This window comes from Theropithecus gelada, chromosome 17 (genome assembly GCF_003255815.1).
Source record: "Theropithecus gelada isolate Dixy chromosome 17, Tgel_1.0, whole genome shotgun sequence".
In the NCBI taxonomy this organism is placed as follows: domain Eukaryota; kingdom Metazoa; phylum Chordata; class Mammalia; order Primates; family Cercopithecidae; genus Theropithecus; species Theropithecus gelada.
Genome location: NC_037685.1, coordinates 56,946,576 through 56,961,440, shown reverse-complemented (window position 1 = coordinate 56,961,440; position 14,865 = coordinate 56,946,576). Strand labels below are relative to the sequence as shown.

Below are 14,865 nucleotides of genomic sequence, written 5' to 3'. Positions count from 1 at the left end.
TTGAAATTATGGTAAAATAAAACAAGCAAATGTTTGGAAGCAAACATTTATTAACTTTTTTTTCCACACAATTCCTAACAGCTCGATATGTAAAAATGAGGAGAGGTAAAGCACTATTGCTGAACAAGTTAAGAAAATTAAGCCTGAAATAGTCTAAATGTAAGACATAGTCTAAACATAACAGAAAACTTTCTTCTAAGCTTCTATAGATGCTCTGCACTGTATACCTGAAAAACAAAATGTGTTATTTTAAACCTTTGCTTAATGTAAATGTGCAAGTCTAGCTGAATCATTCCTTATGGACAAGATTAAAAAGTTAGCTGGCTACCCATGTACTTTAGTAACTTGGTACGAGGATGGTGGCTGCTCAGTAGTTCTGTGTGCTTAGCGGGTATTTATGTGCTTTACTTACAGTGCCCACTCTCTCCTGCTGTCCCCATGTACCCTGGTACTGTGAGAGTCATGACAGCCCATCCAAGCGTCCTTACAGATAGGGGGCCTCTTTGATACTAGTGCTGACTAGGTGAGAAGGCCTATGAAGAAATCTGGAAGAGATTCTCGGGGAGCGTTGCTGTCATTCCTTTGAGAAATCAAGGAAAATCCATGGATGCTTTTCTGATCAATCTAGCATTAATCTCCACTAGTCCCATGCCTTATGCTATGAATAGAACAAGAACTTACACTTAGGCGTTATTCATCTTTATCTGCAAGCCCCATTTCTACTAATGGCATATGAACTGGATGCTGCTCATCGTCATATAATGTCACTATCTGTTCTGGTGCCGGAGCCTAAAATTAAAAGATACAGTTGTCAAGAAAACAGTAATGTCTTGGCTGCCTTTTCCCTCTCACATCTGGCCATTCACACAGGTGGAAAAAGGCGTTCTCTCAGGGGCCTATTGATAATTTATACTCTATGCTTCCAAAAGGCATCTGTGGTGGTTTCTTGCAAAACCCCATTCTTTCCATTCTTCTGCTCTATTTAACTTCCTTCTCACAAGGTTTTCCTAAATGAAGCCAGGGGGCTTTGCCACCACCATCCCTTGTTACAGGTCATTTGCATTCCACACAAAGCATTATACCTTTATGCATAAACTGACAGTGATGGTTAATATTAGTTGTTAACTTCGCTGGATTGAGGGATGCCTCGATGGCTGGTGAAGCATTTCTAGGTGTGTCTGTGAGGGTGTTTTCAGAGGAGACTGGCGCTAAATCAGTGGACAGAGGAAGACCCACTCTCCATGTGGGCAAGGGACATCCAGTTGGCTGGGAGACAAACAGGCAGAAAGGGAGTTCTCTGCTCTCCTTCCTGAGTAGGGGACACCTTTTCTCCTCCTCCCCTCGGACATCAGCCTCCAGATTCTTTGGCTTTTGGGCTGTAGGACTTGCACCAGTGACCTCCCAGGGGCTCTTTGGCCTCGGACTAGCGACTGCATTGTCAGCTTCCCTAGTTCTGAGGCCTCCAGACTGACCCAGGCTACCAGCTTCTCTGGTTCTCCAGCTTGCAGACAGCCTATCATAGGACTTCACCTTTGATTGTGAGAGCCAGTTCCCTTAATAAATCCTCTCATATATCTATGGTTCTGATTATCCTCATATACTCACAAAATTTTGAATATTAGAGAAGTGAAAAAATACATATCTGTAAGAAATACTTGCCTTGTATTTTCACTAGGTTGAGAGAAAGCCTGGATGAGCTAGTCATAGCACTCTGCACATGCAATATAGCATATATACAGGGATTTTCAAAAAGCACTTTCCAGGAACCATGCTGACTGATGATGAGCTCATCTGTGTCATAGCCAGTGTGTCAGGAATCCCCAAATCGTGGCACCAGGCAGGAATCGCAAAGGAGGGAAGCAGGTTGAGCTGCACACCAGCAGTGAGGACTAGGTGAACTGAACGTCACGTTACACGTTCCCATCTAAGGGGCTGTTGCTACGCTTTCAGCTGACTGCCATTTCAGGGGGATGGGAAGACCTAGGATTCCTAGTTTTTAGAATATCTAATCAGGGCCAGAAATACAGACTTCTTGGGTAAGATTTCCAATTTTAAAACACTATGCTAAATAAAACAAGGTACAGGCCAGATTCTGTCTGTGGGCTACTGTGACATGCTGAGCCTCAGAACAAGAAAACATTTACAAGAAACACAGTCTGGAGTTTTTTAGTTGACCTTTTGATGCAGGTTCTACTATATCAAATAATTCAAAAGTAGTACAATTATGAGACTAGTACAATTAGTATAATTCAAGCCTTTCTATAATGACCAGAACTACCATTCTTTCCCACGCTTCTTTTAGGATGCAGGTGAAATGCCACGTTCCTGTTTTACTTATTCAGTTAAATACTTGAGTGGCTTCTAAGCAGCAGCTCAAACACCCTCTCCTGACCTCTCCAGATGCAAATAATCATTTCTTCTCACACTTCCGCCACCCACAAAGTTAGCTATAGCGCTGTTATAGTACTTATTTCATTCAACCTCACACTAATTGTTTGCATATTTGTTTCCCTATTATAAATTAATTATGGGATAGTCATCTTGAGCATTTTATTAATTACATAAATGATATTTTATATCACCATAGGGGTAAGCAGTTTGTTAAACATAAACTAAGACACTTTAACAAGCCTTAAAATTAAGCTTTATATGTATATATAAAGCTATACATATAAACTATATCCTATATAGCTTTATATGCTTTAGTATACTCTTGCATGTAGACATTGCATAGACACAAACACTGTACAAAGTGTGGACACAGAAATAGCTTTACAATAATTGTGGCTAGTTGAGACACTTACCATGGACACAGCATAAAGTTGTTTTCCTTGAAGACAGTCTATCATAGCCCACAGTGCCTCCATACTCCATTTGGGACAATATGGTATTCTTGTCTCCCCTAGATCCCTTAAGGGAGGTTTAAACCCTGCCAAGAGAACCTTTATGGCTCGAGCTGGATACCGCATAAGATGAGGAGGAATTTGGCACAGTCTGTCACAAAAGAAATTCTTAAATTAAAATTCTCTTCCAGCTGAAACTATACAATTCTTAGAAGAAAGCATAAGGGAAAAGCTTTGTAACATTGGATTTTGCAGTGATTTTTTTGGATACGACCCCAAAAGCACAGGAAATGAGAAAAATCAGATAAAATGGACTTCCTAAAAAAATAAACTTCTGTGTATCAAAGGATACAACAGAGCAAAAAGGCAACCTACAGAATGGGAGAAAACGTACATAAACATGGACATTAAAGATCTACAAATGACCAATGAGCACATGACAGGATGTTCAACATCACTAATCATGAGGGAAATGCAAATCAAATCCAAAGTGAGATTCCACCTCACACCTACTAGATGACTACTATAAAACAACAAAACCACAAGTGCTGGTGAGGATGTGCAGGAACTGGAACCTTTGCGCTCTTAGTGAGAATGTAAAATGGTGCAGCCACTGTGGGAAACAGCATGGAGGTTCCTCAAAAATTAGGATAGACCATATGATCCAGCAGTTCCATTTCTGGGTATATACCCAAAATAACTGAAAGAAGGTACTCAAAGAGATAAATGTACACCCACGTTCATAGAAGCATTATCCACAAGAGCCAAAAGTGGGGAGCAACCCAAGTTCCACCTTCCAGGGAAGGGATAAATAAGATGTAGTATACACTGTATGAGGGGGCTTCAAAAAGTTCATGGAAAGATGAAATTAAGATGAAAATAAAAAATGTAAACTTTATTTCTCAACATAAGTTCCATCAAGACCATGACACATTTGTAAGCTATGATAACAGCCCTTTAGTCCATCCCTTAAGAACTGAGGGTCCTGGGAATATAACCATGTCAATGTGATCTTTCTTACATTATTAACTGGAGAAAAATGGGTACCCTTTAAATACTTTTTAAGATTAGGAAACAAAGAACAATCTAGAAAGGGCCAAATCAGGACTGTAAAGTGGATGCCTAATGATTTAGGTAAAACTCTTGCAAAATCGCCCTTGTTTGATGAGAGGAATGAGCAGGAGCACTGTGGTGGTGAAGGACTCTCTGGTGAAGCTTTCCCAGGCGTTTTCCTGCTAAAGCTTTGGCCAACTTTCTCAAACACTCCTAAGAAGAAGATGTTGTCATTCTTTGGCTTTCCAGAAAGCCGGCAAGCAAAATGCCTTCGGCATCCAAAAAAGAAAAAACAAATGGTTGCCAGGACCTTTGCTCTTGACCGGTCCATTTTTGACTGGGCCACTTCCGCCTCTCGTTTTCACTGTGCTCTGCCTTCAGGATCACACTGGTAAAGCCACGTTTCATCTGCAATTGCAGTTCTTTGAAGAAATGCTTCAGGGTCCTCATCCTGCTTGTCTACAATTTCCACTGAAAGCTCTGCTCCTCTCTGCAGCTGATCTGGGTCCAACAGGTTTGGCACCCACTGAGTGGAGAGTTTCCTCAACTCTTTCAGTCAGCATTGTATAAGCTGAACCAACTGAAACGTCTTTGGTGTTGGCTATTATTTCTGCTGTTGTCAGTCCTCTTCAATTAGGGCATGAACAAGATTAATTTTTTTTTCCTCACAAATTGATGTGGAAGGACTACTGCTACGGGCTTCATCTTCAACATCATCTTATCCCTTCAGAAAACAAGTTATCCATTTGTAAACTGCTTTCTTTGGGGCACTGTTTCCATCAAGTTTTTATAAAGCAAAAATGGTATCACCATTCCTCCACCTAAGCTTCACCATAAATTTGATGTTTGTTGTTGTTTCAATATGAGCAGAATTCATGTTGCACTTATCCTTTTTAGTGTCTCAAACAAGATCCTGTTCAGACATGTTAGAACAAGTTAGCACAATTTTGGTGAAAAATTTTTGAAATCCATGCAGTTTTTTCATAGTATGCATTTTCCATGAACTTTTTGAAGACCCCTCATATATATAATGGAATATTATTCAGCCTTAAGAAGTAAATTCTGACACATGCTACAACATGGATGAATCTTTAAAAATTATGCTATTGAAATAAGCCAACACAAAAGGACAAATGCTGTATGAATTTACTTATATGAGGTACCAAGAACAGGCAAGTTCAGAGACAGGAGACCATGGGTTACTAGGGACTAGGTGAGAATGGACTATGATCTTATTATTTAATAGGTACAGGGTTTCTGTTTGGAATAACAAAATTGTTCTGGAAATGGAAAGTGGTGACAGTTGTATAACCTTGTGAATGTATTTAATGCCAGTTATTATACTTAAAAATAGCTAAAATGGGCCAGGTGTGGTGGCTCACGCCTGTAATCCCAGCACTTAGGGAGGCTGAGGCGGGGGGATAACCTGAGGTCAGGAGTTCGAGACCAGCCTGGCCAACATGGCGAAATCCCGTCTCTATTAAAAATATAAAAACATCAGCTGGGATGGTGGCAGGCACCTGTAATTCCAGCTACTAGGGAGGCTGAGGCAGGAGAATCGCTTGAACCTGGGAGGCGGAGGTTGCAGGGAGCCGAGATTACGTCACTATACTCCAGCCTGGGCGACAGAGCAAGACTCCATCTCAGAAAAAAAAAAAGCTAAAATGGTAAATTTTATGTATACTTTAACTCGATAAAAATTCCCAATTTATAAACAGCCTTAGAATAACCCTTTTCTAAGAGACAAAATATTCTCAATAAGAAAACTATTTAAAAAAAAAAGAAACCTAATTCAACACCCCGACATTTATTTTCAACCTGTTTAATGTCAGCTTTGCAGTTGATCCATAATCAACAAATTGTACTAGGATAGATAAAGGATTAAATTCTTTAATGGAAACAATCTTCGCTCTATACCATAAGCCATCATCATATTCTGCAAGGCAAGGCATTTCTGGAAAGACAGAAAAAGGGAAAAAGTCATATGGTCTTTTATTAAATATTTTTAATCCAAAGGAAATCAGCATATCAAAGGGCTACCTGCACCCCATGTTTGTTGCAGCACTACTCACAATAGCCAATATATGGAATCAACCCAGGTGTCCATCAACAGATGAATGAATAAAGAAAATGTGCTGATTATATACACAATGGAATACTATTTGGCCATAAAAAAGAATGGAATCCTGTTATTTGCAGTAACATGGATGGATCATTATATTAACTAAGACAAGCACAGAAAGACAAGTATCGCATGTTCTCACTCATATGAGAGCTAAAAAAGTGCATCTCATGAGGATAACAAGTAGATTAATGGTCACATGAGGCCATAAAAGGCAAATATACATGTGTTTGGGGTTGGGGGATGAAGAAAGTTGGTTGATAGGTACAAACATATAGTTGGAAGGAATAAGTTCCAATATTTGATAGCAGAGTAAGGTACCTAGTTCACAACAATGGATTGTATATTTCAGATTAACCAGAAGTCTTGAAATGTTCCCAACACATACAAGTAACTGCTCGAGGTGATGAATACCCTATTGTCTTGATAATTACGCACTCTATGCATGTAATATCACATGTACCCCATAAATATATACAATTATGTATCAAAAATGTTTAATACAGAAAAGTACAAAGAAGAAAATGTAACAAATATATGCTCACCATCCAGAATTAAACACTAAACAGTTGGCCTTATGTTGGCTTCTCTTTCTCTGTTCATATTTTGTAAGCCTTTGTTCACTAAATAAAGGCACTTCTCCCATTCTGAGTTGCTAGTTCTTGTATTCTTATTATGAGCTTATTAGCTCATATTGCCACTGCCCCAACTTCTGATACTCCCCTAGTCTCTTCTAGTGTGGGCCATCATCTTTGGCAAAGGATGATAATTATTTGCTGTTCCTGCCTTCCATTCTGTCCTCCCATTCATTTGCTGTGGGACCACCAGAATTAAATTTTTAAAAATGCAATTACATTGCTCTTATTTAAAATTCTTTAATGGTACACCTTAACTGCCTGTAATATCAAGTCCTTATTACAATTTACAGGCTTCTTCAGTTGTTTGTTCTCCCAAACAACTTCTACCACATTTCCTCAATGAGTTACCTAAACAGGATTACTTAACATTTTGATCCTTCTATTTAGCTTATGACTATCCCCCTCATCTAGAGTGTTTTCCTGAGCCCTTCTTTTTTATAATGTTTATCATAAACATCAAGAAAACATTCTGACAGTTTGTAGGGTATTCATTGCCTTGAGCAGTTATCATTCTTCTTTCAAAGCCCAGCTCCAACATGACCAACAAAACCCTAACAACTGATCTCTGCTTTCCCTGATTCTACAGCATTACACACACTCCTTTAAGAGAAGCTATTCTTTTCATACTCTACTTGGTTTCTCTGTCTCCTCTCTGCTTACAGCACCTGTTCTTGAGTGCAGAACTGTTGTTTGTATTCCTAACATGGTACCTGACACAAGCTCAGTAAAAAAAAAAGTGTACTAATGAGTGCTAGGCTTGAGTTAAACTGTGGAAAAATTAGTACGGTATACACTTCCCTTTGTACATCCTTAGATTTCAGAGTGATGGCATGTGCCTCAGTTTCCTATCTTGTTCTACTTCCTTATGTCATACGCTTTTTATGTAATTTCACAGAGAATTCTATTTGTGGGCAAGTGACATTGAAATACATGACTAATGAATAAAGATTTTTATTTCAAGTGATTTTAATTAAAGAGTTATAGACAATTTCTTTCATATATAAATTCATCAGGGCCAGGAACGGAGGCTCATGCCTGTAATCCCAGCACTTTGGGAGGCCGAGGTGGGCAGATCACCGGAGGTCAGGAGTTCGAGACCAGTCTGACCAACATGGAGAAACCCCATCTCTACTAAAAATACAAAATTAGCCAGGCGAGGTGGTACGTGCCTGTAATCCCAGCTACTTGGGAGGCTGAGGCAGGAGAATCGCTGAACGTGGGAGGCACAAGTTGCAGTGAGCCGACACTGAGCCATTGCACTCCAGCCTGGGCAACAAGAGTGAAACTCTGTCTCAAAAAAAAAAAAAAAAAAAAAAAGTCATCAGTGAAACAATAAAGAATCTCATCTGGGCCGGGCGCAGTGGCTCATGCCTGTAATCCCAGCACTTTGGGAGGCCGAGGCAGGTGGATCACAAAGTCAGGAATTCGAGACCAGACAGGCCAAGATGGTGAAACCCCGTCTCTACGAAAAATACAAAAATTAGCTGGGCATAGTGGTACATGCCTGTAATCCTAGCTACTCAGGAGGCTGAGGTAGGAGAACTGCTTGAGCCCAGGAGGCGGAGGTTGCAGTGAGCACCACTGCACTCCAGCCTGGGTGACAGAGCAAGACTCATCTTTTAAAAAAAAAAAAAAAAAAAAAGGCTGGGCAAGTTGGCTCATGCCTATAATCCTAGCATTTTGGGAGACCAAGGTGGGCAGTTCACTTGAGTTCAGGAGCTTGACACCAGCCTGGTTAACATGGGGAAATCCCATCTCTACTAAAAATACAAAAATTGGCTGGGCATGGTGGCACGCACCTGTAATCCCAACTACTTGGGAGGCTGAGGCAGGAGAATTGCTTGAACCCGGGAGCAGGAGGTTGCAGTGAGCCGAGATCACATCACTGCACTCCAGCTGGGGCAACAAAACAAGACTCTGTCTCAACAAACAAACAAAAAACTCACGGAATACTGGTAAGACATTAAGATGATGGTTTTTCCTTTGCTAAAATATCAAGAATACATCTCTATCACATACTGCAATAACTAGATACATTTTCCTCAGAGGAGAATCACACATATTTAATAAAGATGGGAAGAATGGACTGAAAAGATGAAAGAGTAGAAATTTGACCTATCCTGACAGAACAGGTCATACTTTGAGCCTCCACCTCATGATTATCGTAGGTGGCTTGTAATTAAAATGATGACCATTAAGGTCTGAATGACAACTCTCGCAACTTCAGCTACTGATAACCTCAAACTCAGAAAATAATCTTTATGCACTTTTCCAACACCGTCTCATTTGTGGAACGTGAACGTGCCCCCCAAGGGAGTTTACTAATGTCTCTTAGTTCACCTTCCTTATCTAGAAAACGAGAAAGAGGTCATCTTCTGGGTATCTCGAGGATTCCAGGAAATCATGCATGTAAAGTGAATACAAGACAAATATCAACATTAGAGTTAGCCCAAGGTCATCAGCCCATTAAAACAAAATCCAAGTTTTATTAAGTATCCCGTTTCATTCAAATGTAGTAAGTATACCTGTTCTAAAATCCGTCAGAGGAGGAAGTGCCTCTACCTTCTTATTAACCCTCTGCAGTGCTTCATCAAGGCTCTCGGATTCCGATTCCCCGCTGACTCCACTATCATCTGTGTCACTATGCTGGTTAGAGTGGTTACAAGTTTCTATAGAATCAAGGCAAATATACACCTAAGTGGGGAGAAGGAAAGGAAAACTTTCAGATTCTGGAATTTCAAGCATTTATGTGGACAAAATTCCTGTGGCAGACAGCCTCCAGCGATGCCCCCAGAGACCTCTACACCTCCTGATATTCACCTCCTATTCCTTCCCACATCCTACCACACTTATCTTGTGATCAAGAGAACACGATTAGGCTGGGCATGGAGGTTCATGCCTATAATCCCAGCACTCTGGAAGGCTGAGGTGGGAGGATCACTTGAGCTCATGAGTTCAAGACCAGCCTGAGTAACACAGTGAGACCGCATCTCTACTAAGAATCAAAAACATTAGGCCGGGCGCGGTGGCTCAGCCTGTAATCCCAGCACTTTGGGAGGCCGAGGCGGGGTGAATCACGAGGTCAGGAGATCGAGACCATCCTGGCTAACATGGTGAAACCTCGTCTCCACTAAAAATGCAAAACAAAAATTAGCCGCACGTGGTGGCGGCCGCCTGTAGTCTCGATACTCTGGAGGCTGAGGCGGGAGAATGGCATGAACCCGGGAGGTGGAGCTTGCAGTGAACTGAGATCGCACCACTGCACTCCAGCCTGGGAGACAGAGCAAGACTCTGTTTAATAACAGTAGTAGTAATCATAATTAGCTGGGCATGGTAGTACACACCAGTAGTCCCAGCTGCTCGGGAGCCCGAGGCAGGAGGAATGCTTGAGCCTGGGAAATTAAGGCTTCAGTGAGCTATGTTTATGTCACTGCACTCTCCAGCCTGGATGACAAAACGTGTCCTCTATCTCAAAACAAACAAACAAATAAAAAAAACCACACAACTATAGTGACAGTGTGTGACTCCTGAGACTGGCATATAAGGACATGTAGCTTCTGCCTTGGTAGAGCTGTCCCAGGGATTTCATGTGCCAGGATGCCATAGCCATGCTGCAAGCAGACAATCGGAGAGGCCACAGGCAGGGAACAGAGCCTTCCAGGTGGTGCCACGTGAGTGAGTCTTTTCGAAAGTGGTTTCTGCAGCCCCTGTCAACATCATGGCTGCAACCTCTTGAGAGCCTGAGCTAGAGTGCTTAACTCAGCATCTCCCAGATTCCTGACCCTCATGTGTGTTTGTATTAAGCTGCTAAGTTTAGGGGTAAATTGTGATGCAGCAATAAATAAGCAAAATCACCAAAACCAGCAATAGTTGTTTAGCAACTACAAACAGCATAACATGCTACTTACTCTGCTCTCTGATGAAATTAGAAAGCAAATCCTTCCCCTGCCTGTGAGAGAATGGCCTATGAAGGAGCTGCTGAAGCTACTTATTTCTTCCTCTCTTTGTTAGCCAAGGACATGTAATTGAACTTTCAGTGCCTTTATTCATCATTCAATCAATATTCACCAGGTGCCTAGTATTTACCAGGCACTACTCTAGGTTCTGGGGATACCTCAATGAACAACATGGAGCTATACCCTAAGGGGAGGCAGACCAACCTAGTTAAGTGGGACACAGTGTCAGCCAGGTGGTTAAGTGGAAGAGTTCAATGCGGGAAGAGGAAGGAAAGCAAGATGTTTAAGACTTCATAGGTAGAAACGGTTCCACCTTAAAAATCTAAATATCGGATATAAGCGTAACATTGAATAAAGCAGCATAACACTGGGAACCCAGTAGGTCCTTAAAAAAACACTTGCCTTAAATATTAACAAATATCTGAAGAGGGTATTATAGGGTGGGGCAAACTAGAGATCACGAATTTGCAACATTTGAAATCAGGAAGATAGAGAAGTGAAGAGTCGCTTCTAGTGTTTAAGACCAAGATAGACTGTTATTTTTTTAATCACCAGCTAATCATTTAGATCACATACTTCATTAGGTGAGACAACGTGCTTGACTTGAACAGCACAGAGTTCTCCTGGGGAAGGCAGAGATGAAGACAAATATGGTGGTAAAAGAGGAGTGTCTGTTTCAGACGAAAGCAATTCCTAAAACACCACAGAAAAATTCAAATTTCAGAATGAGGATGAAAATCTATTACATTATAAAAATTCATGACGGTGCCAATTTAGTTTTCAATTAGCAGAAAGCAAGCTCTCTTAAATACTGAACACCATAAAATGATTTTGTTACAGTAGGACCAAAATGTGATGACAATCAAAGATCTTTAGTATTCTTTTGTCCTCTAATTCTAAAGCGTTTTGTGCAAAAAAATGCATGTATGTTTATTGATATGCATATTATCTACACATACACATACAATTCTAGAAGAATAGTCAATAGTAACTGCCACTAATGAGGGCTGCGGTGTTTGAGGTGCAGAATGAGGAACAGATCCCTCTTCCTTTTATACATTTTTGCAGTATTTAAGTACTTTCTAATAAAAACTAAAATAATACATGAAATGCTAAAAGAAAATTTAAGTTAAAATCATCAGAATGGTGTGCTTTCTCTTAAGCCCCATGAAAGCATAAGGAATACTACAGTTATGTGATTCCCAAGAAGACCATGGCACCTAGTAACTGTTAAAAGCAAATGTGTATAAAAATGTGGTGTATGTTTTTCTGCAAATACAAGCAATATATTTATTTATTTATTTATTTATCTATTTATTGAGACTGAATCTCACTCTGTCACCCAGGCTGGAGTGCAACCGTGCGATCTCAGCTTACTGCAAGCTCTGCCTCCTGGGTTCACGCCATTCTCCTGCCTCAGGCTCCTGAGTAGCTGGGACTACACGTGCCTGCCACCACGCCCAGCTAATTTTTTTGTATTTTTTTTTTTTTTTTTTTTTAGTAGAGACAGGGTTTTACCATGTTAGCCAGGATAGTCTTGATCTCTGGACCTTGTGATCCACCTGCCTCAGCCTCCCAAAGTGCTGGGATTACAGGCGTGAGCCACCGCGCCCGGCACAATAGCTTTATAACAAGTTCTTATTCTTCAAGAATAAGGTAATTATCTTAAGTAAAACCATCATATTCAAATTTGTAGGTTAATTTATTACTATTTAATGTTTTCAAACTGGTAGACAAAACAAAAAAAAGTTTGAACCTAGGAAAATTCAGCAAAAAGTGATCAGCCACTGTTGAAATTTGCTGAACTTTTTAAGTAAGTAATAGGCAATTTACAATAAGGTTATCTTATTTTCATAAATTACAAAGGTTTACTTAAGTAAACTCTTCCTGCACAAAAAAAGTCCAAGTGATAAAAGAAAACAAACAGATAAACTGGACTTCATCAAAATTAAAAACTTTGGTACTTAAAAGGACACTATCAAAAAAGTGAAAAGAAAGCTGGGTGTGGGGGTCCATGCCTTTAGTTCCAGCTACTCTGCAAAAAGGCAGGAGGGCTGCCTGAGGCCCGGAGTTCAAGACCAGCCTGGGCAATGGAGCAAGACTCTCTCAAATCCGTTAATGTGAAAAGACAACCCACAGAATAAAAGAAAATATTTGCAATCATATATTTGATAAGGTACTTGCATGCATAATTATAAAGAACTGTTAGAGCTCAACAATGAAAAGATAAATAACCCAAATAAAAATGGGGAACTGATTTGAAGGGATTCCTCAAAAAAAAAAAAAAAAAAAAATATATATATATATATATAAATGGCCAATAGGTACATGAAAAGATGCTCAACAATACTAATCACCAGGACAAGCATATCAAGTCGACAATGATATGCCACTTCACGCCTATCCTAAAATGGCTAGAAAAACAGATTACAAGTAGTAATTTGGTGAGGAAGTGGAAAAAAGGGGTCCTTGCACACACCCTACTGGCATGCATGTAAAATGATGCTGCCACTTTGGAAAACAGTCTTGGAGATCTTCAGAATGTTAAACATAGTTACCATAGACTCAGTAATTCCACTACTAGGTGTATACCCTAATGAAGGGAAAACAAATGTCTACATAAAAACTTGTACCTGATCAGACAGTAGCATTACTCGCAATCACCATAAGGCGGAAACAATCCAGTGTCCGCCCACAGATGAAGGGTAAACAAAACATATCCATCCAGTGGAATGTGATTCAGCAATAAGGAGTGAAGCACTGTTACACACAACGTGGATGAACCTTGAAAACGTTATGCTAAGTGAAAAGCCAGTGACAAAGGACCACATATTATACGATTACATTTATATGAAATGTACAGGATAAGCAAATCCATAGGGACAGAAGTCATGAAGGTAGGGAAGGAAGAATGCAGAATGACTGCAGCTGGTACAGGGCTTCTTTTGGGGGTGATAAAATGTTCTGGAAATAGATAGTGGTGATGGTTACAAGACAGTGAACAATATTGAACACCGCTGAAGTGTATATTCAATAGGTAAATTCTACGATCTGTCAATAATATTTCGATAAAACTGTTATAAAAGAAAGCTCTTTCTGTCCTGTGTCAGACCCTTTGTATTAATGAAGTGTCCAAAGTGTCCAAAATACTTGGATTGTTACTTACCTCAAACCTTATTTCCCACTGTTCCTCTTCATACTTTTTATCATGATCTGATCTTGGTTTCTGAAATAATATAGTATTGAGTAAAATCACCTTTAGCTATATTGTTTTAAGGTACTTTCCATATTTCATCCCCACAAAAACTGGGTGCATTTTCTTGTTGGTGTTCATTTGTTAATTTCAGATCAATTACAGGAAAATCTAATGTTCTGAATAATCTCACCATCTTAAGTTTTCAACAATCAGAAACTTCAAATGTATGTTAACACATGTATGTCAATGCTAATTCATTTATTGTAAGAGTGGGAGCTCTTACCTTTCCCTTTAAAATGTTCACAGTGAATAGTACAACTAGAACAGAAAGACTAAGTAATCTTTATAAAACTTGTTTAATAACGGACGGAACCTCTTTTACACACACACACACACACACACACACACACCCCCACTCACCCACAACCACACCTCTGCTTTAAAGAAAAAGCTGGCAGTGAGGATTACAGGTACAAAGTTATAGCACAATTTCTATTTGAGAGAAGAAAGTAGTTTTCTTTATCCATGGAACCATGTTTGGTTGTGTACTATCACCAAAATGAATATTAAAAAGTCTAAAAAGTAGACTGCAACTCTAGAAATAAAAATATCTTGTGATATAAAATATAATGATGCATAATCTATTCCTATAAAAGAGTTATAGCAGCTTGAAATGTGAAACCATATCTTGTAACAGGCTATAGTTTTTAAAGCACTAAACCACAGAAGCACCAGGCAAGGAATGAGCCAGTAATGGAAGCTAAGTTCAAAATGTGCCTCTGGGTTTCCTGTGAGAAGGCAAATGAGAGAAATTTTGTAATACATAGCTTTTGTGTCAAGTAAAAGGAAAAAATATTTGACCTGGAGCAAGAGCCCTCTTCTGGTATTGAATTCTATAGAGATTTTAGAACGTGCATCCCTACATTCAAACAACACTGAATAGCATGGGCATCGCACTAGGTTTGAAGGTACAGAAACACTGATTGAATCTTAATGTAATTAAAGTCTTTTAAAGGACACTTATAAACCATGACACAGTCTATTTATCTTTCTCAGC

At 39.7% G+C, this 14,865-nt stretch overlaps 1 protein-coding gene across 2 annotated transcripts in view; it reads right to left on the bottom strand.

The window, feature by feature from the left end:
* Positions 1-32: 32 nt before the first annotated feature.
* The window catches only part of RNF17 (ring finger protein 17), a 112,122-nt gene continuing 97,289 nt past the window's right edge, over positions 33-14,865 (bottom strand). For both annotated transcript variants that reach the window (XM_025364399.1, XM_025364400.1), the window contains exons 30-36: positions 13,779-13,838; positions 11,189-11,305; positions 9,182-9,350; positions 5,715-5,850; positions 2,805-2,994; positions 682-789; positions 33-227 (exon numbers count right to left, since the gene is read on the bottom strand). In XM_025364399.1, coding sequence (XP_025220184.1) covers positions 691-789; positions 2,805-2,994; positions 5,715-5,850; positions 9,182-9,350; positions 11,189-11,305; positions 13,779-13,838 — 771 coding nt within the window. In that variant the 3' untranslated portion in view covers positions 33-227; positions 682-690. The remainder of the gene's footprint in view (positions 228-681; positions 790-2,804; positions 2,995-5,714; positions 5,851-9,181; positions 9,351-11,188; positions 11,306-13,778; positions 13,839-14,865) is intronic.